Source organism: Penaeus chinensis, chromosome 14 (assembly GCF_019202785.1).
Source record: "Penaeus chinensis breed Huanghai No. 1 chromosome 14, ASM1920278v2, whole genome shotgun sequence".
NCBI classification, from domain to species: domain Eukaryota; kingdom Metazoa; phylum Arthropoda; class Malacostraca; order Decapoda; family Penaeidae; genus Penaeus; species Penaeus chinensis.
This window is the reverse complement of record NC_061832.1, coordinates 1,749,264-1,771,763: the sequence shown is the minus strand read 5'-3', so window position 1 is coordinate 1,771,763 and position 22,500 is coordinate 1,749,264. Positions and strand designations below refer to the sequence as shown.

Sequence of the window (22,500 nt, the reverse complement as noted above, 5' to 3'; positions counted from 1 at the left end):
TGTGATAAATCTGACATTGCAACCTGTCATCCAAATACAATAGATAAATTAAAAAATCAAATGATGATAATGATGAATCTATCAATAATAATAGTAATAGTAATAGTAATAGTAATAGTAATAGTAATAGTAATAGTAATAGTAATAGTAATAGTAATAGTAATAGTAATAGTAAAAGTAATAGTAATAGTAATAGTAATAGTAACAGTAATAGTAATAGTAATAGTAATAGTAATAGTAATAGCAATAGTAATAGTAATAGTAATAGTAATAGTAACAGTAATAGTAATAGTAATAGTAATAGTAATAGTAATAGTAATAGTAATAGCAATAGTAAAAGCAACAGTAATATTAATAATCATCATCATCATCATCAATAATAATAATAATAATAATAATAATAATAATAATAATAATAATAATAATAATAATAATAATAATAATAATAATAATAATAATAATAATAATTATTATTATTATAATAATTAGAAGAAGATGAAGAAGAATAACAATAAAAATGAAAATCCTGCCAGGCAGCCAAATCAACCAGCATCATTCATAACAAAACCTTCACACTCCAGGCTTTCCCTCAGCTCTTTCTTTCCTCTGTTCTCCCTGCCCACTTACCCATCGGCTTCTCATGCTGGTACTGAGAGAGCAGCAGAGAGGGAAGGTGGGACAAGAGCGCTCGCAGACAGGGAGCCTGATGCAGCCCCGTCATTCCCCATGTGTGCAGACGCGTGCGACAGAAAGCCGGGATACGAAGCTTGAAGAACTGGTCATCCGAGAGTGCTGTAAACACTACGTTCTGGAAGTGAAGCGCCATCTTGTTAAATCCTGACTCTCTCATTCCTCTCACTAAATTCTTGGGACACATACTTCAATCATAACAAAGTGAAAGCGCAAGATTTTCTAACATTCTATTAAGACATTTGAGTGTTTTGTTAATTATACAACATCACAAGTACAGACACCTCATACCTGTGATCGGGACACGCAAATGCCCAAGCCAGACGTTCCGCACCAAACCAAGGCATTAATTCCTCCTGAGCCAACCAAAGTCTGAAGTAGCGAGCCTTCTTGTAGAGACCAGACATTCACCATTCCATTCATGCTCTTCTGGCAACCTGGAAAGGAAAATTTGATTTGAAAATAGCTTTATCATTATCACTATCACTTATAGCATCATAATCATTATTATCATCAGGATATCATTATCATCCTTCTAATCACTATCACCATATTACCACTGAACATCATCATTAGAATGATCATTATTTTTCCTATCAACACTGTTATCATCATTTTTTCTATTATTTATATTGCAACTTATATCTTTGTAATCATTACTGTTATTACAGAAGTGTCATTACAACTACTTAACTAACATAAAAAAAATTAAATAATTAAAAACAATATTCCAGACCTGTGGCCAGCATAAGACCCGAGGTTGAGATGGCCAAGGAAGTGACTGGGCTCTGGTGGCCTCGGAGCTGCAGCTGGCACCTTGGGTCATATGACTCGGCACCTTCACCATGCTGTGCACTGTAATCACATAGCATAATTTTCTGTTCATTTATGATATTACTTTATTATCACTTTAAACATCTTATAAAGCAGAGTTCTAGATCATTCATGGATATACACATCAAACAAATACAAAAGGTATGTAGACATAATATTTACTTTTTCTATTTGGAAACAATAACCATACAAAAGAAATCATTATAAAAAATGTAATACACAGGGGAAAAAATATACATCGCAGCATCCTACCTGCCCCTATATTCTGAATCCCCAGTGGAAGCAGGACTCTGGGGCACTACCCACACTGTGACTAGACCATCCTCATGCCCCACAACTAACATATGGGTACATTCCCCTTCAAGTACTCCACCTGCAAACATGGAATATGATGATTTGTGAAAAAAACAAATATATATCATTATCATTATCAATATGTAATACTATCTAGTGTGTGTAACTCTTATGACAGGATTCTGTACTCCTAAATTCTTCTCACTCTTAAATATATAAAAACTGAAGAGCTATGCCATATAGTCGAGGTCTATGAACTCACTTATAATTGGAGACCATTTTATGCATAGCGGCAGAGATTTGTAATCCAAGGAATACATGGGAGTCCATCCATTTGATGTCTGAGTCCAAACCTTGGTGCCACCTTCCCCACAGGAAGCTAGCAAGCAACAGTTGCTACTCCATTCTAGGCACTGAACCGGACCCTACGAATACAAGGGGATAAGCTGGGTAAACTTGCCTAAATTTTCTAATACATATTTCAAACAGTGAATTTCAGGCAACTTCCCATGAGTTTATCTAATCAAATACTCACCTGTTGGGCTTGAACAGTGACACTCCCCACGTCAGACTGGACTGAACAAACACGGACAACGCCATCACTGAAACCCACTGCCAGATCTTTATCTTGGTCCTGCCATGCTAGGCAACTTACATACACTGTGGAAAGATAACAGAAATAAGTACAAGAGGAAAAAATATATTCTGATAACATAGGAACCATCATACATTTGTAGATAAAAAAGATTCTTAAATTGATAAAGTTTTATTATAGAAATCAGTGCCACATTTCAAATGTAAAAACTGTCTCCTTTTTTCCTTTCTTTTTCTTTTTCAATTTCTAATCTGGTTTAAAAGGTCTCTTATGCATCAAAATACTTATTATGTAACAAAAAAAGTACTCTTCCTTACCATCCTGCCTTCCAGCATGCCTAATAGGATTTGGAATAATGCCACTCGCTGTAAAGGCAGCTAGTGTAACAGAGCCATCATGATGCCCAGTGATTATGAGGTCACACACACCATGTAGAGGAGCCTCAAGTGCTGTTATGATGCTGCTACTTGTCCATGCTGCCACAGTGCTACCTGCAATGGAATATAGCCTTACAATGCACAAAGTGTAATACTACATCTTTCAATATAATTTCATAAAAAATTACAATATCTAGATCATCATTAGTATTCCCAGCCATTGCCCTTTACCAACCTACCAGTCAAACACTGCACAAAACAAGTTCACACTTACTATTCAACGGCCATATATTGAGAACATTATCAGAAGATGCAGCAATGTGTCGTCCAGTGGGTAAAGCCACCACATGTTCTATGGCAGGAGGATTGACTGAGTAGTTGCTGTCATTCTCATCCTGTTGGAACACTAACGTGTGTTCTTGGCAGGCGTGGGAACGCTGACTCACCTTCCAAGTTCTTACCGAGCCATCGTGTCCACTGCCAAAGGAATTCATCATTGAGATGTATTTTTATAATCCTGTATATGTGACAATACCATAAATGTGCCTGATGTACCCAACTGAAAAAAGGATTCCCATAACCTAAACACAAATGATATAAAAAAAAAAAAAAAAAATTATGTAAAAAATATTTGTATTAATCATACCCTGAAGAAAAACTAAAGTAGAAATGGCTTAGGCATATTCATTTACTTTCTTGTTCTTCCCTTTAATATCTTATATACACTCAAAGCAACAACTACAGCACAAGACTTCAAATCAACAAAACTAATGATATTAAACCTATCAATGAAAATAAAGAAAATTCACGTGATTAACCCATTGCCGACGGGCATGCCATGCCATGCCCACTGTGAGTTTACTTGTTTAATTGTTTTTAAACATAGATGGCTACACTTGTACCAAGTCACCAATGAGCCAATTACAAGTACTGCCTGTCTTGCCCCTTTACCCTTTTCTTTAATTTACGAAAATATTTTATGTTATCTTATTTTGCTATTACTAATGTTTATAACATTATAGTAATTATAATGTTTATAATAAAAATAACACCATCGATATTCATACCACTAGTAAAAAATTAATTTTCCTGCCAAGTCAAAGAAAAGTGATATCGGGTAAGATGGCACTAGCAGAGCCATCTATGTGTAGAGACATTTCACAAAAGAATACAAAAAATGAGCACAGCATTTTTCCCATTTTTTATTCATTTTCCCCGGCGGCAATGGGTTAATCCAAAAACCCTAAATATCAACAGATCACTGCTATCTAATTTTAAAAGAATTCAAAGGCCATTAACCTGGTAACAAGCAAGTTCTTTCCTGGCATCCAGAGGGCCCTCGAGGCACATGCTGTATGCCCTTCCAGGTAAGAAGTTGGCACACGTGGCAGAGCTCCTGTGAAGTCAGCTGCACTAGTGATATTAGGCCCCGGAAAATCACTGCAATGCTCAGCCAACTGTGCACGGCCTCCAATGCATTCAACCTAAAAAGAACACTGATATGGTAAACACATCCAAGGGTAAAGAAACAAAAAGAAAAAAAGAAGGGAGAGAGAGAGAGAGGGAAAGGGAGAGGGAAAGGGAAAGGGAGAGGGAGAGGGAGAGGGAGAGGGAGAGGGAGAGGGAGAGGGAAAGGGAGAGGGAGAGGGAGAGGGAGAGGGAGAGGGAGAGGGAGAGGGAGAGGGAGAGGGAGAGGGGGAGGGATGTATGAAGACAAAAAAAATACAATGGCAATTTCAAAATAAAAACTACAGGCTTTACATACCACAATAGTTCACTTAAACATACTGATACAACTCTAAAACCATGAGCTTGTCAGTAACTAACCAGCTGAGTTGCAGCCCACTGACGGTGTGAATGTGGAAGGCGCGTGGACAGTATGCAAGCAGCAAGGGCATTAGCCAGTTGAATTCCAGGGTCTCCCTGTCCCCCACTTGCGGTCACTGGAGATGTTACAGCTTCTCCTACAGAGAGGATAAACTCATTTGATAAGAGTAACCATTCTGAACAAGCATCTATTTGCTTATGTCATTAGTATTAATAATATATTCCATAATATGATAAGAGTAACCATTCTGAACAAGCATCTATTTGCTTATGTCATTAGTATTAATAATATATTCCATAATGAAGTATCAGGCAATAATGACTATATCTCAGAGCACAGTTTATCTACTGGTTATATTAGAATGACATATTTATTTTTCTGCAATCTCAAATACCCTGTATATTTAAATGATCAACAATCTAGAGAGATTAAAAATTGCAAATACTAAACTTTAAAAGAACAAAATGATACAAAAAGCCTTCAACTCTAACCCTACAATAAGCAACTAACTTACATCCAAGAAAAACAAAAAATTCAGAAATGACCTGAAATACCATACCTTTATTAACAAATATAATAACTCAGAAATATCTTACCTTTCCCTGCCAAATGGATAAGGGAGGAATTGGCAGCCAGGAGGGACACGAGTGCCTGTGTCACGGGAAAGCTTGTCTGGTGCATGGCGGAGGCATTCTGGCAGCCTCTCCTTTCCTCACACAGCGTCACATCTACATCTTCTTCTCCTGATCCTCCTACAATGTCTCCACTGGACATGCCCATGGCTGCTACCATCAAATGCTGGAAATCACACAACAGTTACGTTTTGCTAAACTATCTAAAAGATGAATTGCAAGTACTCCATCTTATATTTGAGCATCAGACATTTCAATGAGTTTGTTTCTGTGTACGTCTTTAAGAGAAATTGTAGATCTTTGTTCCTGAAAGTTTTTCCAATTACATTCATACTAGGGTATAGATATAAAAGATATTTAACTACCTGACGAACTGGGCATATATGATTTCTATAGCACTGCTAGGATAACACCAATAATACTTGACCTAAGCATTAAAACCACAAAGCCTTGAAAAGCACCTGTGTACACAAATGTAGAAGCAGTTTGGCTGCATCTGTGTCATTTTGGGCAAGAGCACCAATAGCATCACTCAGGTGTGCGAGGCTCGTGGTGATGTCTGTTGGCTGTAGCACGGCACCAGTCGTCCGTGCAGATCCATCAAGTGGTACACGTCCTTCAAGAAAAAGAAAAACAAATACTACTACTAATAATAACTATATCACCTTTAACCCATTGGCGACGGGTGTAGAATCCAAAAATAAATCTACGCTCTGGGGAACCACGGCAACACGCCGACTTTGAGCGCGTGAATAGCCGAATCATTGCCTCGGAGCACTTTGGCGCGCTGCCACGGCGGACGGCCGCACGCCACATTTTCAGTGTATTGTTATGAAGCCTATAGGAGTGACCCGTTGGGAATGGGTTAAGTTATGGTCCCATTCTGGAAAAGTCAATATGATCGCAAGCCATGCAAACTGGGAAGAACTAATGTGTGTGTGTGTGTGTGTGTGTGTGTGTGTGTGTGTGTGTGTGTGTGTGTGTGTGTGTGTGTGTGTGTGTGTGTGTGTGTGTGTGTGTGTGTGTGTGTGTGTGTGTGTGTGTGTGTGTCTGTGTATTTATCTATGTATGTATCTATGTATGCATCTGTGTGTCTGTGTATTTATCTATGTATGTATCTATGTATGCATCTGTGTGTCTGTGTATTTATCTATGTATGTATCTATGTATGCATCTATGTGTCTGTGTATGTATCTATGTATCTGTATGTGTGCACGTATGTGTGCACGTATGTGTGCACGTATGTGTGTGTGTGTGTGTGTGTGTGTGAGTGTGTGTGTGTGTGTGTGTGTGTGTGTGTGTGTGTGTGTGTGTGTGTGTGTGTGTGTGTGTGTGTGTGTGTGTGTGTGTGTGTGTGTGTGTGTGTGTGTGTGTGTGTACACAAATATGAAAGGAAAACAGCCACAGTAAGAACTGAATATGAATCATAACATTTTGAACTATTTACGAGTTCCGCTTCAGATGAATAATATACCAAATATACCATCCATTTTGGTATATTATTTGTCTGAAGAGGAACTCGTGAAGAGTTCAAAATGTTATGATTCATATTCAGTTCTTACTGTGGCTGTTTTCCTTTCACATTTATGATTTATACGTTTACGTATATACATATATATACATATACATATATATATATATATACATATACATGTATACACATATACATACATACATATACATGTATATACATATATATATATATATATATATATATATATATATATATATATATGCATATGTATACATATATACACATACATATATATACATATAATATATAGATTTACATATATATACATATATGCATATGTATACATATATACATATATATACATATACATATACATATATATACATATATGCATATACATATATACATATACATATACACATGTATACTTATATATACATATATATACATATATACATATTTATACATATATAGACATATAGACATATACATATGTATATATAGACATATACATATGTATATATAGACATATACATATATATAGACATATACATAGGTATATATAGACATATACATATATATCTATATAGATACATACATATGAATATATACATATATATATATATATATATATATATATATATATATTTATACATATAACATATACATACATATACACACATATACATTAAATATAAATCCATATACATATTCACATAAACATATATATACATAATATATTATATATATACACATATTTACATAGATAGATCGATAGATATGCATAAAACATGAAAACAAAATATCCATTAAATATAACACTCTTACCTTGTGCAACCAACCACATCAATCGGACTAGCAGGCGAACATCGCAGAGCCCCAGGGCGTTTAGCCCAGCCCACAGGTCGCAAGACCCACCGCTCAAGGCAAGGAGAGACAGAGCTCGCATCACAACGGCACGAGCTATGGTGACCCTGAGGGCATGTGTGGTGCGCCGGAGTGCCGAGATCCTTGCAATCGGGGAAGTGAGAGCCGCAGCCTGTTCTCCTAGGCTTCGATCAGGTACAGCAGTTATGTTGCTATCACGTGGGCGAGCTCCGGAAGCTGTTTAGATAAATCAGTTTATTTTGTTAAGGTTAAAGAAATGGCTTAAAAAAAAAATTTGTATGAACACGTTACAAAGATACTTAGCAGTGATTGGAAAGGCATGTGAATGAGGGAGAGGGAAAGGAGGGAGAGGGAAAGGAGGGAGAGGGAAGGAGGAGGAGGAGGAGGAGGAGGAGGAGGAGGAGGAGGAGGAGGAGGAGGAGGAGGAGGAGGAGGAGGAGGAGGAGGAGGAGGAGAAACAGGAGAAACAGGAGAAACAGGAGAAACAGGAGAAACAGGAGAAACAGGAGAAACAGGAGAAACAGGAGAAACAGGAGGAGGAGCAACAGGAGGAGGAGGGGGGGGAGCAGGAGGAAAGGGGAAAGAGGAAAGGGGAAAGGAGAAGAGGAAGGGAAAGGGGAAAGGGGAAAGAGGAAAGAGGAAAGAGGAAAGAGGAAAGGGGAAAGGGGAAAGGGGAAAGGGAAAGGGAAAGGGAAAGGGAAAGGGAAAGGGAAAGGGAAAGGGAAAGGGAAAGGGGAAAGGGAAAGGAAACAGGGAGGGGAAGGGGAATGAGGGGGAGAAGAGGAAAGAGAAGAAAACAATAACAAAGTGAAATGATCAAGCTTTCATGAAAATCTACAATTAAGACATACTATTAGTGGCTTCTGAAGATTCCCCAATGTTTGAAACAAGCGTGGTCGACCCAAGGGGGTCAGGGCGAGGGAAAGGCATGGGGTCCGGGATGGGCCTTCTGTCTGTCAGACCAAGACGCGAAGCTATCACACTGTAATTTGTCATCTTCAGGTCAATCTCATTCATACTGAGACCGTCATCTGGAACAAGAGATTTTGCCTTGTTATAACTATATTCAAGTATAATCTAAGATAACTTTTCTGTATGAGTTAATGCAGTCAATGCGCCAGTTTTTTGCCATCTATGCATAAAAAAAAAGTTATAATGATTATAACAACAATAACATAATAATCCTGGTGTTATTCTTAAGACCTGCTGAAACTTTAACACATAAATTGCTGCATACACACACACACACACACACACACACACACACACACACACACACACACACACACACACACACACACACACACACACACACACACACACACACACACACACACACACACACACACACACACACACACACACACACAAATTTACCCTCCATGGTGGCAAGAGGAGCTGGGGCCAAGTCAGGGGCTAGGACTGTAGTCAGGTCCCGCAGCCGATCTTGACCGTCCCCTGAGCCCCCAGAACCCCCAATGCTACTGCTGCCCCCTGCATGCTGCTCCTGACACACCTCACATAAGATGTACGTTCCACCTGGATAGGGTATTAAAATCAATACAAGAATATTGTCAACCTAAACCTTCTTCAAAGTACCTATTATTAGTAGCTCTGAATGTTTCAGTACATCCCATTTTTTGCGAACTTTTTAATACACTGAGAACTTTAATGTAAAGCACTCATAATGCAAAAGTGAAATAGAGTAAATCAAAAGTTGCCACTACTTGTTGCCAAAAGTATGGGTTCGGCCTCTCGACCTACAACCAGGATGCCTGGCCAGTTTGCAGAGATAAAATTCAAGACCATAGAAATGGGGTGCCAAATATCTTGCATGTCTTTCAAATAATTTCACTGTTATCCCAATCTTACTGAATAGAATAAATGCAAATGTGTATGCAGCAGAACAGAGAAAGAAAAAGAAGAGAAGATAATGTAAATACAAGGCAGAGAGCATTATTGCATCCAGCCACAGATGACCATCAGGTGACCAAAAATTCTGCTGGACTTCATTGACTGACACAGGAGGTTGCCAAAGGTAATGCTGGTATGAGAAGCTACTGAACCAGATCAGGGAGGCCCAAGGAGGCTCTAACCTACATTCTATTACTAATTTTCCCTACTTTGATTAGCAGTTACTGCAATAACCTAAATTACGAAGCATCTAGCTGTTGAAAGGGAAGCACGGGTAGAAAAAAATCATAATTGGCAGAAAAATAAAAATAAAATTAACTTACCAATAAGCGTACCACAAACGCCAGCCATCCAGGGCCGGGCACAACCAGGGTGGGCAACCCGCATGTGTTGACGGAGGTTGCTTGTGGCATGGTGACAAACTTCACAGATGCTGAGAGTCCTGTCCCCATCATTATTTGTTGCTACCTTCAAGATCAATAAATAGGCATAATAATAATAAGGATTCATCTGCAATGTTAGCAAATCTTTATGCACATGGTTGCTGCAACCACATCTTGTGAAGCTATTTCTTTAAAACATTATTCATATTCTCATTAGCTACCTATCAGCACTAAGTGAACAACTCAACCATGTATCATTTTTGATGCTCTTGATGAATTGCATACTACAACTTTCCTCAAACAATTATTTTAAATTATCTGATGTCTTAAACCAATAATTCAGTCTAACCATCCACTATAAATCAACTTCCAAATTGCTTTTGTGTACTTCTTTGTTATTGTATCATAATGCCAAATGCGTCACTACTCAATGAATCTAAAATCTTGCCTCCATCAAAGCCCTCCATTCTCGATCCCTGGATGCAGATAAGGCAGAAGATCCCTGCATAGAGTCTGGCCCAACAGAGCCGCACAACCACTGGTCTAAATCATTGGGCAAAGTTCCAATGGAGTCATCTGACCCTCTCAGTTGGTCTTCGAACCCCACTCCTCCATATCGGAAGCGTGTTGGCTCGCTGCGCCCATGCTGCATTTGTCTTGAGCTCTCAGTGTCCCTGGTGTCTAATCCACGTCCTTCAAAAGAAAAGTTTGTCTTACCAAATTGTTGTTTATGCTTTGGAGGCTTTTAGTACAAAATAAATAAGAAATTTGTAGTGAGTTCTTCTTCTGATTAAAAATTATCCAGGTCAGCTAATAATAACAGCAAAAACATAAGTAAACTCTGGAAAGTGCTGGTTATATATGATGTGATTATAAATGTTCATTTTGTGAATGACTTGGCAGTTAGTATATTTCTGTGTGTGCATGTATGTGTGGATTACCAAATAAGTCTGGCAGCCACTGCCAAAGCCCACTTGCTGCATGACTTTTATTTGCAATATGCACTGTTATTCTGGTTTACAGTGTGGGCTAAAAAGAAACATATGTTTTCACATTTCTTACCGGTTACACTACCAATTTTTAATTGCAATTGTGGTGCTACCATAAAACTGATATGGCTACAAAAAAGCAGTCTTTTGCAATTCAAGTCATGTAACACATGTACCTGTATAAATGACCAAGGTGTATTTTATATACACATGAGAATGCTGGATTTGGAATTTCAACTATGCCTTTCAATACCATTGCCAAATTTTACTCTGCGATCAACATGTTAAAAAAAAGATGATAAATTTTAGGACTGTTTGCCTACAATGAAAATGCATACACTAATGTGACAATAATAACAATGAGAGGTTTCACAGTATAACACTCTAATGGCTTCAAATGCTAAAACATTTACACACGTGATTAACCCAATTCCTCTTGTGATATCACTGTAGTTTTGTTATGTTGATGTTGATGGCACCTTGGAGTCAATTGGTAGGCTATATCACCTCACCTCATTTCCTTGCATTTTTGGGAAAAGTTGTTTTGATTGTTTGCCTGTTTGTTCGTTTTCTAATGCTATTAATATTGATGCTGTTATTATCACTATTATAATTACTATAATGCCACTAACAATACCAACAGGAGTATTAAACAAATAAAAATATTTCAGAAAATCAAGGAATAGGTAAACCGATGAGATAGGTAGGGCTAGTAATTGACTCCAAGGTGACTCCACACTTATGGAGCAATCTATGTGTAAACTATGTGTAAAAATGATCCATGTACATATATGCCATGCCTGTCAGCAAAGGGTTAAAAAATGAAACTTTCAAGATAAAACTACTTTCAACTTTTCCCGAGGAACAAATGATGGTCAAGAGCCTTACCTGATGGTCTAGAAGGAACCACGGATGAACGGAGATCGACGCACCCTCCTCTTCGGAGAATCATCCTCCTTCCACTGAGATCCTGTATATCACTTCTTTCAATTAACTGGGAAAGAAATTGTATGGAAATATACTAACTAAAATGCCAAATAAGACTTGAACATAAAAGAATACTCTAGAACACTCATATTCTACCTTCAGCATAACCATCTTGTATTCACATGCAAGACTTCAGTGCCATTCTCTTTCAGAATGAGTAATAACTTACAAAAAGTAATCCCGCCATCTACAAAAGTTTCAGTACAACCTATACAAAGCCACACTCTACCTGTGCAGCTGCAGCAGCAACAGAAGAAGAGGAGGTGTCGTCATGAGAACGCCGCCTCTCACTGGTCTCACTGGCGTCAATGCAAGGGTGTTCCAGCATCCATGTCACTAGCTGGTTGATTTGAGCTGCTGATGGTTCACCCTTGTGGCCTGCAATGCAATAACAGTGGTATATTAGTTTCTAGTATTCCAATTCAAAGATCAAATTTCAATTCAGAGGTGCAAGGCTTAAGCTTAACAAGCATTTTGCCAATCCTCACCTTGGGCAGCAATAGCTTTCTGAATGTGTTTGAGCGAGAATCCCATCTCCAGCAACGGAGTGGCGATTGGGGGAGGCAAGGGAGGGAGGGGGGTCAGAGGAGGTGAAGGAGAGTGACTCCTTGCCATGGGGGGAAGTGGGGCACTCTGTGGGGTCAGGGGGCCCACAGAACGACCCCTTGAAGGACTGTGGGTTGTGCGAGACGACTGAGAGGCAGAGTGTATAGAGTGCACTTCCCCTCCAGGATGACTAGCTGGAGCACATGGTACTGTTATAGGGCAGTCCTAGGGAAGGAATTGGTCGTTTGGGGGCTCTCACATCTGTTCCTGTCGTAGGAAGTTCAGTGATGATACTCTGTGGCCGTTCTGTTGCCTCCACAATCTGGAAGAAATTGAAATATTTCAAACCTGTACATACAGCACACCAATAAATTCTCAGATGAATGAGCCTAACAAAACATCAGGTTACAGGGGAAAGTCCATATTCAATGAAAAGCTTACTCACCTGATCTGTAGCTCTTTCTTCATTTGCTGTCAGAGCCATGATACGAGACTGGGTGTCAGCGACACTCAGGCTGTCTTCTGCCCAGGCTCTCATGCACATGCTATGAAGAACCAGGTGCGATCGCTCCACTTCTGCCACACTCACTTGCCTAGAAATTTATTCAGTTCATATAAATCATGTCTGCAAAACTTCTTTTGACACCAACATTTAAAATATGGGCTTATACTGCAAAGTAAATTATATACATAAAGGAGCTCTATTTTATCAGCCAAATGACGGATTTCCAAAAATTCATTGGGAAATACATTTTTTTGATGTAGGTATAAAGAATTGCCCAAAACAAAAAACACAGTAGAATGAGAGGGGAAAATGCCAGTTCTATTTGACCCCAGCTCTAGTGACTGAATACAGTCCTCTGGATATAAAGGCTTAAGATAATAGTGGCAGCAATACCTTAATCTACAGCCCATTTTTTCTTTCTGTGCAGATACAATATAGTAGAATATACATGACAAATAAACCCTAATCACAGTGAACTTCATTACATACACAATACAAATATTCTAAGGAAACTTAATTTCCATAAAAACTGTATGAGCAAACATTATAAAAAATGAGAAATGTTATATATAAATAAAGAGGGAAAAAAGGAAAAAAAACACACACACCTTTATCATTTTTGGCAAACATACCTCTTTAGTGGCTGAGCTAATGTACAAGCAGAAACCAGATGTCTGACAAGAACTCTTATTGCTGTGCGGATTTCGTCTTCTTCATGTAAAAGGGACACAGAACTACCCTTTTCACCACCATCCTGTTTAAAAGTACCATGATTTGGATGTAATTATGGTTTAACTGTCTCATAGGTCTTCTAAATTTCTACTTTTCCTCCGAGATGAAAATAACATATAAAAATGAAATCAGTTAAATCAAACAAGATAATAAGTCCTTTAATTATCAGTTCACTGCACCATACACAAAAAAACATATGGTATTAAAAGGAAAATAGCCACAAGAAGAAATGAAATTGTGGCTGTTTTCCTTTTCATGTTTGTGTTCACGTAGTATTAAATATACTAGAAGCAAACAGAGAGTTGTGTAAATGTTGCAAGAATTAAAAAAAAACAGATATTCCCTTCACTTAAGCATACAAACCTTTTCCTGAGCAGCCTTGGGAACCAGCAACATCTCTGCATAGCGCGTGCAGTTCATGATAGCACAAATGGCACGCAAGCTGGCACTCTGGAGGAATGCCAGGCGCAGTGCCATGCCTTCCTCTACTGCTAATTCCCCTGTCTGAAGAGAAAAGAATATATGCATAAGATATTCTTTTGCTAACAGGAACATGTCCACTTTGCCATATAGAAAATGTTATACACATTCAGTCAAAATCATCTAATCATCATTTAATGTCCCATGTCCACAAAGCCAAGATGACAGACAACTTCACCAAGGTGTACTAAATCGCAGGTATTTACATTAGTTACCTGAGGAGAATCTTTTTGCATTGGCACTACTGGCTCTTGCTGCTCAGGGACTTCTACTGATCTCCCAGTTACCTCATCCATAATGTTCGTGACAAGCTGGTCTGTCAACAGCTCCATTGTCAAGCCATCACCACTTCCCCTGTAATGAAAATCAATCAATATCTAGCACTAGTAACTGAGTTCAATAGAAAAAATATAGAAAAAATATAGAAAAATTAATGAAAATTAATAAGTTTCACACAGCAGATGTTATTGGTACATTTCAGTGTACCAGGATTACATCCAATGAAGATATGTGGGTGAAATACATCAATCACATATCGTGTTTTGAGATGCTAGTCTAAATTATGACTTCTTTATATGACTGTTCATATCATGTAAGCACATATCATTTTGATCTTGTACAACAAAAGACACAGAAGAGTACACAGACCAAAAGAATATAAAACACTTCCTTATCCCTGAATTCAAAGCTTACCCTTCAGGTAAAAACTAACCTGGACCCTTTGCGAGGACTTGGTGAGTGTGACGGCCCACTTGAGTTCATTGCATTTTGGGACTTTGCTTCTTCATGTGCTTGGGGAAGGTGTGGGGAAATCAGGCTGCCTGTAGATGAAGTATGCACCTCATCTGTCTCATGGTTGTAGGTGACTTTTGGGAACTCAATCTGTGACATGGGGAATGTGGGTGAATACATGCAGAAGTTCTTAGTGCATAAAGTGGCTTATTTTTCTAAAATCAGTGTTTCTTAAAATTCCATAGCACAAAACTGCCATTAAAAAAATGAACAATTCCTTAACATAAAAATAAAAATTCTAAACACTGCACACAAATTAATATCACTAAAATGCAAACTTTTCAGCTCTACATTACAATCATACCACTAACAAAACAATTCAGTATTTGTAATTTTGAAATCCTCTTACTTTCAAAATGTATAAGAATTTTTCATAACAGTTCAGTCACCAGGCTTAAGAATTTAATCCTACTATTCTATGGATTAGCAAGTCTGGATAACATATTTCTATAAATTCTAACATGACCTGCAAGTATCCAAAACTTATCACCATCAGTTACTCTCAAATTCCTGTTAAACTTCTGGATGTCTAAAAATCAACAAAATGAGCAAAACATATTTTGAGTTTTCACTCTCTAGTTTTCTTTAACCCAAAGCCGACAGGCATGGCTTGTACATACATGGCATACCCACTGTGAGTTTACTTTATTAATTGTTTTTACACACAGATGGCTACACTTGTTCTAAGTCACCAATGAACCAATGACGAGTACTGCCTGTCTCAGCTGTTTATCCCTTTTCCTTGATTTTCAAAAATATTTTACATTATCTTATATTGCTGTTACTAATATTAGTAACATTATAGTAAATATAAAGTCTTTGATAAAAATAACATCATCGATATTCATAGCATTAGTAAAAATAAATGTTTTTTACGCAAATTTATGGAAAAGTGAAATTAAGTAAGGTCACAATGTATCTATGTGCATAGACATTTTACCAAAAATTTTAGAATGAGCACAGAATTTTCCCGGCGCCAGAATAAAATACAGTTGTACACTAACCTCTTGGGTAAGCCCAGCCAGTCGCATGATCTGTGTAATGACCTGAGCTGTTATGCCAGTCATTTTTGAGACATCAAAAGGTGGTGGTTCCACTGGCTCCAAGAAAGATACTGGCACATCACTAATACTTGTATCCCAGTCACACCATTGTACCTAAAAAAATCAACAATATAAATACAGTTTTAGATTAATAACTTTGATAACATAGTTTTTCAAAAATATTGAAGGAAAACCAAATATGATAGTTCTCCCCCACACTACCAAAAGATTTTGCCCATTTTATACCGTCAAACTTTAATATCAGATCATTAACAGTATATCATTCAAGACTCCAACTTTTTACCTTCACAGCAGGATGCCCCTGACGCAGTGCACCAAGAACCATGGCCCTGCGACCTGTGCCCTTCTGGACGCATTGACCCCCAACACGCAACCCGCTGTCCACTCCACCAATCATGGCAAGAGCAGGATAAACCTCTTTGCACAGCTGCTCAAGATTCATTTCATATACGAGATTCTGTTTGCAGGCTTTCCCTTTCAGAGTCTTCTTCTCTTGACCGATGGAATCCGATCCTGATCTGGGAGTTGCTCTTGGGGTGTTCCTATCATCGTCATCTGAGCAGGACCCTGTCTTTTTCTTCGTTCGTTCTTCTTGCTCCTAGTCGTTCGTCAAGAGTTAAAACAAGGTCTTCCCGAGAAGTTTCTCTTGATGTCTGAACCTCGCTTGTATTTACAAGTGGTTCAAAGTCAAAGGCTGGATCTTCAGTGTCTGACTCACTCTTTGAAACTGTTTCTACACTCTCAGGAACATCTTTTGGTTGGGGTATGAGCTCTTTGGTCTGATTCAGTCTTTCTATTATGCAGTCATTCACTTGCTGTGTCCAGATGGGTGCCTCATGCAGTTGTCGAAGCAGAGCAATGTGAGCCTCTGCCAGAACGGCTGCTTGAGGAGCACACAGCGGGTCCCCAGGATCTAGGTCTCTTGGGGAGCCTCTCACCTGCATGTCTACCATCTTCACTTTTTCTCCAGGATTGGTGCTGTAAAACATCACACATGGATATAGCTCTGTTGCATCAATGTTCTCAAAAGCAAGACGTGGTTCTTCCCCATTCTTTCCAAAGCTGAGAGTTCTGGCTTCCATATCAAGTACAACTGTAATGTAGTCTCCCTGTGTGAAGCTTGGAAGTGAAACACTAAGTTCACCATTATGGTAGAGGTTCCCAGAGTATGCTCTATACAGCCACATATCTGATGATGTCCTATGGCTGTAGTCTCGTACAGGGTACTTCGAAACCCCAACACAAGTACCTTCATTACCTCTGTTCTCCTTTACAATGAGGAATTTCCACTGGTAACATCCGGAAGTTATTGGTGTGGATCCTAGACCATATCCTCTTCCACCTGGCCCATGCACAAGTGTGTGACCTCCTTCTACGGAGCAACAGACAGATTTATCAGGATCAAACCCAACCTCCTGTACGGGTAGGTTATCATCAGGAGACTCTGGCCGAGACTGTTCATCAAGAAGATCTGGACTGGAGAGCCTTACCAGATGACGCTGTAGTTCCATGAGTAACTGACTGGCCTTAAGATGTGCCTGAGCTGATGGTACCACCCACATATTGGCTGCTAGTTGCATAAACAGCTGCCTTACAACTTGTTCACGTGCTTCAAGGTCAAGATCAGAATATGGAAGAGTTGCTCCAAGGAGGGTAAGTGCCAACACTCGTGTCCTAACACTGATCATCTGTGGTAGGTGAGTCTCTGCCTGCTCTCCTGTCACTAATAATAATAGCCGTACCCAGGGATGCCTGCCAACTAGCTCTCTCACCCTTCGGTTTACACACAAACGACGGACAAACACAAGCAAGTTACCAAGGGTCACTTCCAAATGTCTACGTTTTCTTGCATCTCCTGAATTATTGCTCACTTGGTCTGCATTCAGTCCTGGAAGATGTAATTCCAACTTTCTTTGGCCAGCCTTCTTTTCTTTTACATTAGTTATTTCTACATCCATTTCATTTGTCTCAGAATCTGCTCTGTCCATTGGTGTCTCTTCTGATATCACCTCCACATTCTTTTTCTCTTCAGGAACTGCAGGTTCACTATGGCTGAAACTTGTCCATGAAGCTTCATTGGCTTTAATTATATGGTTTGCCAGGTTTTCCACTTGCAGGTACAGCAGATTCATTACTTGGCCTAGCACTGATGTGCTGATATCTTCAGCATAATACCTATAACATAGAAGATAATTTCAATTATTTCCATACTGTTTACCACCATACTCAAATCATATTGCTTCTCTTATAAAGATGAAATACTGCATCATCATAATAAGCAAAAAAACAAACCAAGCACTTTCAAACTACCCAAAGCTCAGATAATAATAATTCCCTAAAATGACATAGTATTTTACAATAAAGAGTGTAACATAGAGTTTGTGCTTCAACACTCACCCTGTTAAGATGGTAAGGATTTGGAAGAGTGTATGTGTAGCATGGGGAAGAAGATCAGAAGGTGATGGGTGCGGAGTGTGTCGCAAAGCCGGAGGGTCATAGGGGCAGCACATTCGTACCAGGGCATCCAGAAGCCCACTAGAGACAGCTAGACTAAGATCTGCAGCCTCATATCGAACACTCAGGGCAAAGACTGTGAGCAGGCACAATCGTTCTCGGAGTCCTGGATTGAAGGGAAAAATTATTACAATACTATCTAATAAGTGACAAACTTCATATGCTTACCCGCCAGTTACATTTTTTTATCCTTTATCTCCATGATTTCAAATACATGAAGAAAAGGATTCCCCAATTACAGATTCAGAAAAAGTTTTACTCGAATTACAGATTTACAAAAAGTTTTATTAAAATTACACATTAACAAAAAGTTTTCCTCAAATTACTGATTAACAGAGGATTATTCAATATCAGATTAACAAAGTAATAAAGTCTCTAAGCTCTACATTTTTTTTCTCCCACCCCCACCCCACCCCATCCCACCCTGACCCCCACCCCCCACCCCACCAAACTCTACCCCACCCCACCGTACCCCCACCCCTACCCCAACCCCACACCCACCCACTGCCCCAACAAAACACCCCAATCCCAGTCACCTTTATCTGGCTGTTCGTGCTGAAGGAGAGACGACACCAGATGTTTGTATATAATATGGACAGTCCTAGCTATTCTTTGCTGCATGGGTTGTGTGGCAGCCCTTATGCCGTCCAGGTAGTGCGTGGCCTCTAGTGATCGAATCAGGGAATAGCTGCTGCTGCTCCACAGGCTCTCAAGGCCGAAGCACCCAGTCATGACCTCGTGGTAAACCTGAGAGAGATTTTAAATTCTGAGCTGAACGCCAACCTCATTATTTGGGTACTACTTTACATTTTGAGGATGTCTTCTTCAAATGATAAAGGCTGTTGTATTCCAGACCAAAATGATGAGTCCAGGTATATGTCTGGGTGTAGGCATGGGTGTGGGTGTGGGTGTGGGTGTGGGTGTGGGTGTGGGTGTGGGTGTGGGTGTGGGTGTGGGTGTGGGTGTGGGTGTGGGTGTGGGTGTGTGTGTGTGTGTGTGTGTGTGTGTGTGTGTGTGTGTGTGTGTGTGTGTGTGTGTGTGTGTGTGTGTGAGTGTGTGTGTGTGTGGGTGTGGATGTGTACACACATGTGAACTCCCATGACTGTGTGTATGGGCATAAATATATACAAAGTCCATCTTCCTTACAGAAGGCAAGAGAGATCCACATGTCTTCTCCAGAGAGGCATTCGGTCTGCCGTCCTCCTCACTCTTCTCACCATCCTGGACTGGTGTCAGCAGACTCAACATCAGTTCCAAGGCTTTGAGGCGAGACTGACAAGTAAGAGGAAAAAGGTCATAGTCTGTTATAAAAGCTTTACATATTCCCCTGTTCTTAGTCTACAAAAACTATCAAAATTATATGGCAGTAAAACAAAATTAATCATAATACTGATATCTATGTAGGTAATTACTTTATACTCAAATACTAGTAACCTGAACATGATTTATGACAGTACTTCTCAAGCAACACCAACTGCACAAACAGAATAGGACATATGTCATACAAGCTACAGATCTTCACCTTACGTTTTTTTTTTTTTTTAATATATACCTGACACAGACAATTATTTTGATGAGTGACAAGAGACATATTGCCCCATGCCCCATACAAATAAAAATAACTCACATATTTGCTTAACCCAATGGCGTCGGGTATAGAAAATTTAAAAAAACTCTACGCTCTAGCGAACGGCGGCAACGCGCCAACTCTGAGCGCGTGAATTCGGTACATCAAGCCGAATCATTGCCTCAGGGGCGCTTTGGCGCGGCGCCGCTGCGGACAGCCGCACGCCTCATTTCGGGCGTATTATTATGACGGCGATAGCCGTGACCCGTCGCCATTGGGTTAACAGAAAACTAAAAGGTCTTCTGGGTCATGAGTAATATCTGCAAAATTAATGTAATCAATTCTGGCCAAGCAACAGATCATGACTGCATGACTGTTTAATTCATTGTCTCAAAAAATCTACTAGCTCTGAAAAAGAGCATCACATCTGATAACCATCCCTCAAAAGAACAATTCTACAATAACCTGCACCATTTCTTTCTTTTCTTTTCTGCTACCACATCCTGACCTCTAAAAAGAACACCTACCTCTGCTCTGGCCTGTTGAATGGTCATAGATGCCAGCAGCACCTCTGGTCCTGGAGGAAGGGTGTGGGTGGTTTTGATGTGGGACAGCTGGTGGTCCTCCGCTCCAACAAACCTCAGCACGTCAACGCAACGCCCTAACACAATCCCAATCACCTCCTGGATGGATCTGTGGATCAGATACAAATCATCTTCATATCCTGTTTGAAAAGTTAATTAAAGTTTGACCTTTCTACATGCAGACTTCTTATCATATTGAACATACTCTTTCTTAAGTAATAGTGTCTCTAATTCTCTTGTGATAAAATATATGACACACTGAGCATTACACTAGGTTACTGTATAGCTAATGAGACAGACAAAAGATAAGAATCATGAAACAACCCAATACAACAACCATAAAAACAAAACCTACAATTCAATTGGTGGTTGATTGAAGAGTTTTGCAGGCTGCACACACATCATCAGAACAAGACACTGGGTAATGATGTGTATATTAGCAGCCTCATAACTCACACCCTCCTCCACAGGATCCTGACCACCTTCATCTACATCTGTTGATAAGGTGGAATACAGAACACAACCCCCTTACATACAATGAATAAAAAAGGGGTCAGATATATATGTCTAACTCTCTTTCATATCATTTGAAATCAAGCATGGGCTGTCTACTACAAATATTCAATACTTTCTTAATAGTCAAGAATATATACCTTGGTCTTCAAAAGGTCCCTGAGTTCTCATGGCCATCAGACGTTCCCTCAACTCACGCACTTCCTCCTGGTCTTCCGTTGACCCTGAAGATTATCAGGATAAGATTAACAAAAATATAATATGAATCATTGTTTATAAAGGACTACTACTTACCATCAACATGATTTGTATTTCAAAGACTGCCAGCTACCCACCTGGTTCATGGTTTAGAGACACTCTCAGAGACAGCATCTGCTCTACCAATTCCACACGAGCACGTTCTTCATCCTGCGCAGACTCTGATCCGTCTTGCGATCGCTCATGAACTTCTGCTGCAATTACAAAATGTGTTTAGTGGTAAATCATAATGCAGCAAGTAATAATCATAATCATTTAGATTTCATCTGCCTTACTGGAAATAATATCTAAAAAAATAATAATAATAACACATTTCATGAGATGTCTGTCAAAAGTAAATAATGCAATACAAATATACCTCTCGACTTACATTACTACTTCTGTGACTTGATACACGTTTTTTTGAGAAAATATACAAAAAAAGTAAAAAAAAATCAATCAATCATCAATATGAACCCAATGAGTTGTTCAAAAAAATTATCAGTTCAAATTGGGATGGAATTGGATTTAGAAGGGAACTAATCAAATTTATCAAACATATACTAAAGTTGGTTGGATGCAATGACAGTACTGTATTTATAAAAAAAATAATCATAATACACAAACTATCTTACATTACAGTGACAATAGTGCAATAATGGGACAATTCATAAAAGCAACCATAAACAATGAAGGGGTCCTTAATAAGACGGGACACTTTCTAAGAATATCCAAAATAAAACTCAATTTATCATATCTCCTGAAAAAACAATATATATTCATACATGCTCAAGAACTTCCTTATAATGAAATTAGCATTACATTCTTTATGATGAAACCACTTAATGTACATATTGTTAAAGTCTCAGTGTACTTTTCTAAGCGTGAAAAAAAACTAACAAGCTACAACCCCGAAATTCCCAGAACTTTAAAAATAATGAGGGAAGTTATCCATAAAAGGACAGACCACAGTAAAGACTTTATAAATTTAAACCAGAAACACCCCCAATAACCCAGCTGGACATGGGGGTAATTCTTGATAAAATTTATGGATTGTTTCCTCCCCTTCAGCCAGCAACAT

General features: G+C 39.0%; 1 protein-coding gene across 1 annotated transcript in view; it reads right to left on the bottom strand.

Moving 5' to 3' along the window:
• Window positions 1-22,500, bottom strand: part of LOC125032043 (probable E3 ubiquitin-protein ligase HERC1) — a 72,181-nt gene that overhangs the window by 12,563 nt on the left and 37,118 nt on the right. The window contains 36 exon segments of the mRNA XM_047623004.1: window positions 628-808; window positions 982-1,127; window positions 1,427-1,545; window positions 1,777-1,897; window positions 2,081-2,243; window positions 2,354-2,478; window positions 2,731-2,904; window positions 3,065-3,267; window positions 4,090-4,274; window positions 4,618-4,754; window positions 5,215-5,416; window positions 5,712-5,866; window positions 7,553-7,828; window positions 8,464-8,643; window positions 8,990-9,151; window positions 9,850-9,994; window positions 10,358-10,602; window positions 11,787-11,892; window positions 12,115-12,263; window positions 12,374-12,656; window positions 12,691-12,753; window positions 12,877-13,024; window positions 13,569-13,690; window positions 14,032-14,172; window positions 14,355-14,502; window positions 14,861-15,030; window positions 15,945-16,097; window positions 16,288-16,461; window positions 16,733-18,179; window positions 18,402-18,624; window positions 19,055-19,265; window positions 19,665-19,790; window positions 20,613-20,778; window positions 21,025-21,163; window positions 21,323-21,406; window positions 21,518-21,634. Coding sequence (XP_047478960.1) covers window positions 628-808; window positions 982-1,127; window positions 1,427-1,545; window positions 1,777-1,897; window positions 2,081-2,243; window positions 2,354-2,478; window positions 2,731-2,904; window positions 3,065-3,267; window positions 4,090-4,274; window positions 4,618-4,754; window positions 5,215-5,416; window positions 5,712-5,866; window positions 7,553-7,828; window positions 8,464-8,643; window positions 8,990-9,151; window positions 9,850-9,994; window positions 10,358-10,602; window positions 11,787-11,892; window positions 12,115-12,263; window positions 12,374-12,656; window positions 12,691-12,753; window positions 12,877-13,024; window positions 13,569-13,690; window positions 14,032-14,172; window positions 14,355-14,502; window positions 14,861-15,030; window positions 15,945-16,097; window positions 16,288-16,461; window positions 16,733-18,179; window positions 18,402-18,624; window positions 19,055-19,265; window positions 19,665-19,790; window positions 20,613-20,778; window positions 21,025-21,163; window positions 21,323-21,406; window positions 21,518-21,634 — 7,089 coding nt within the window.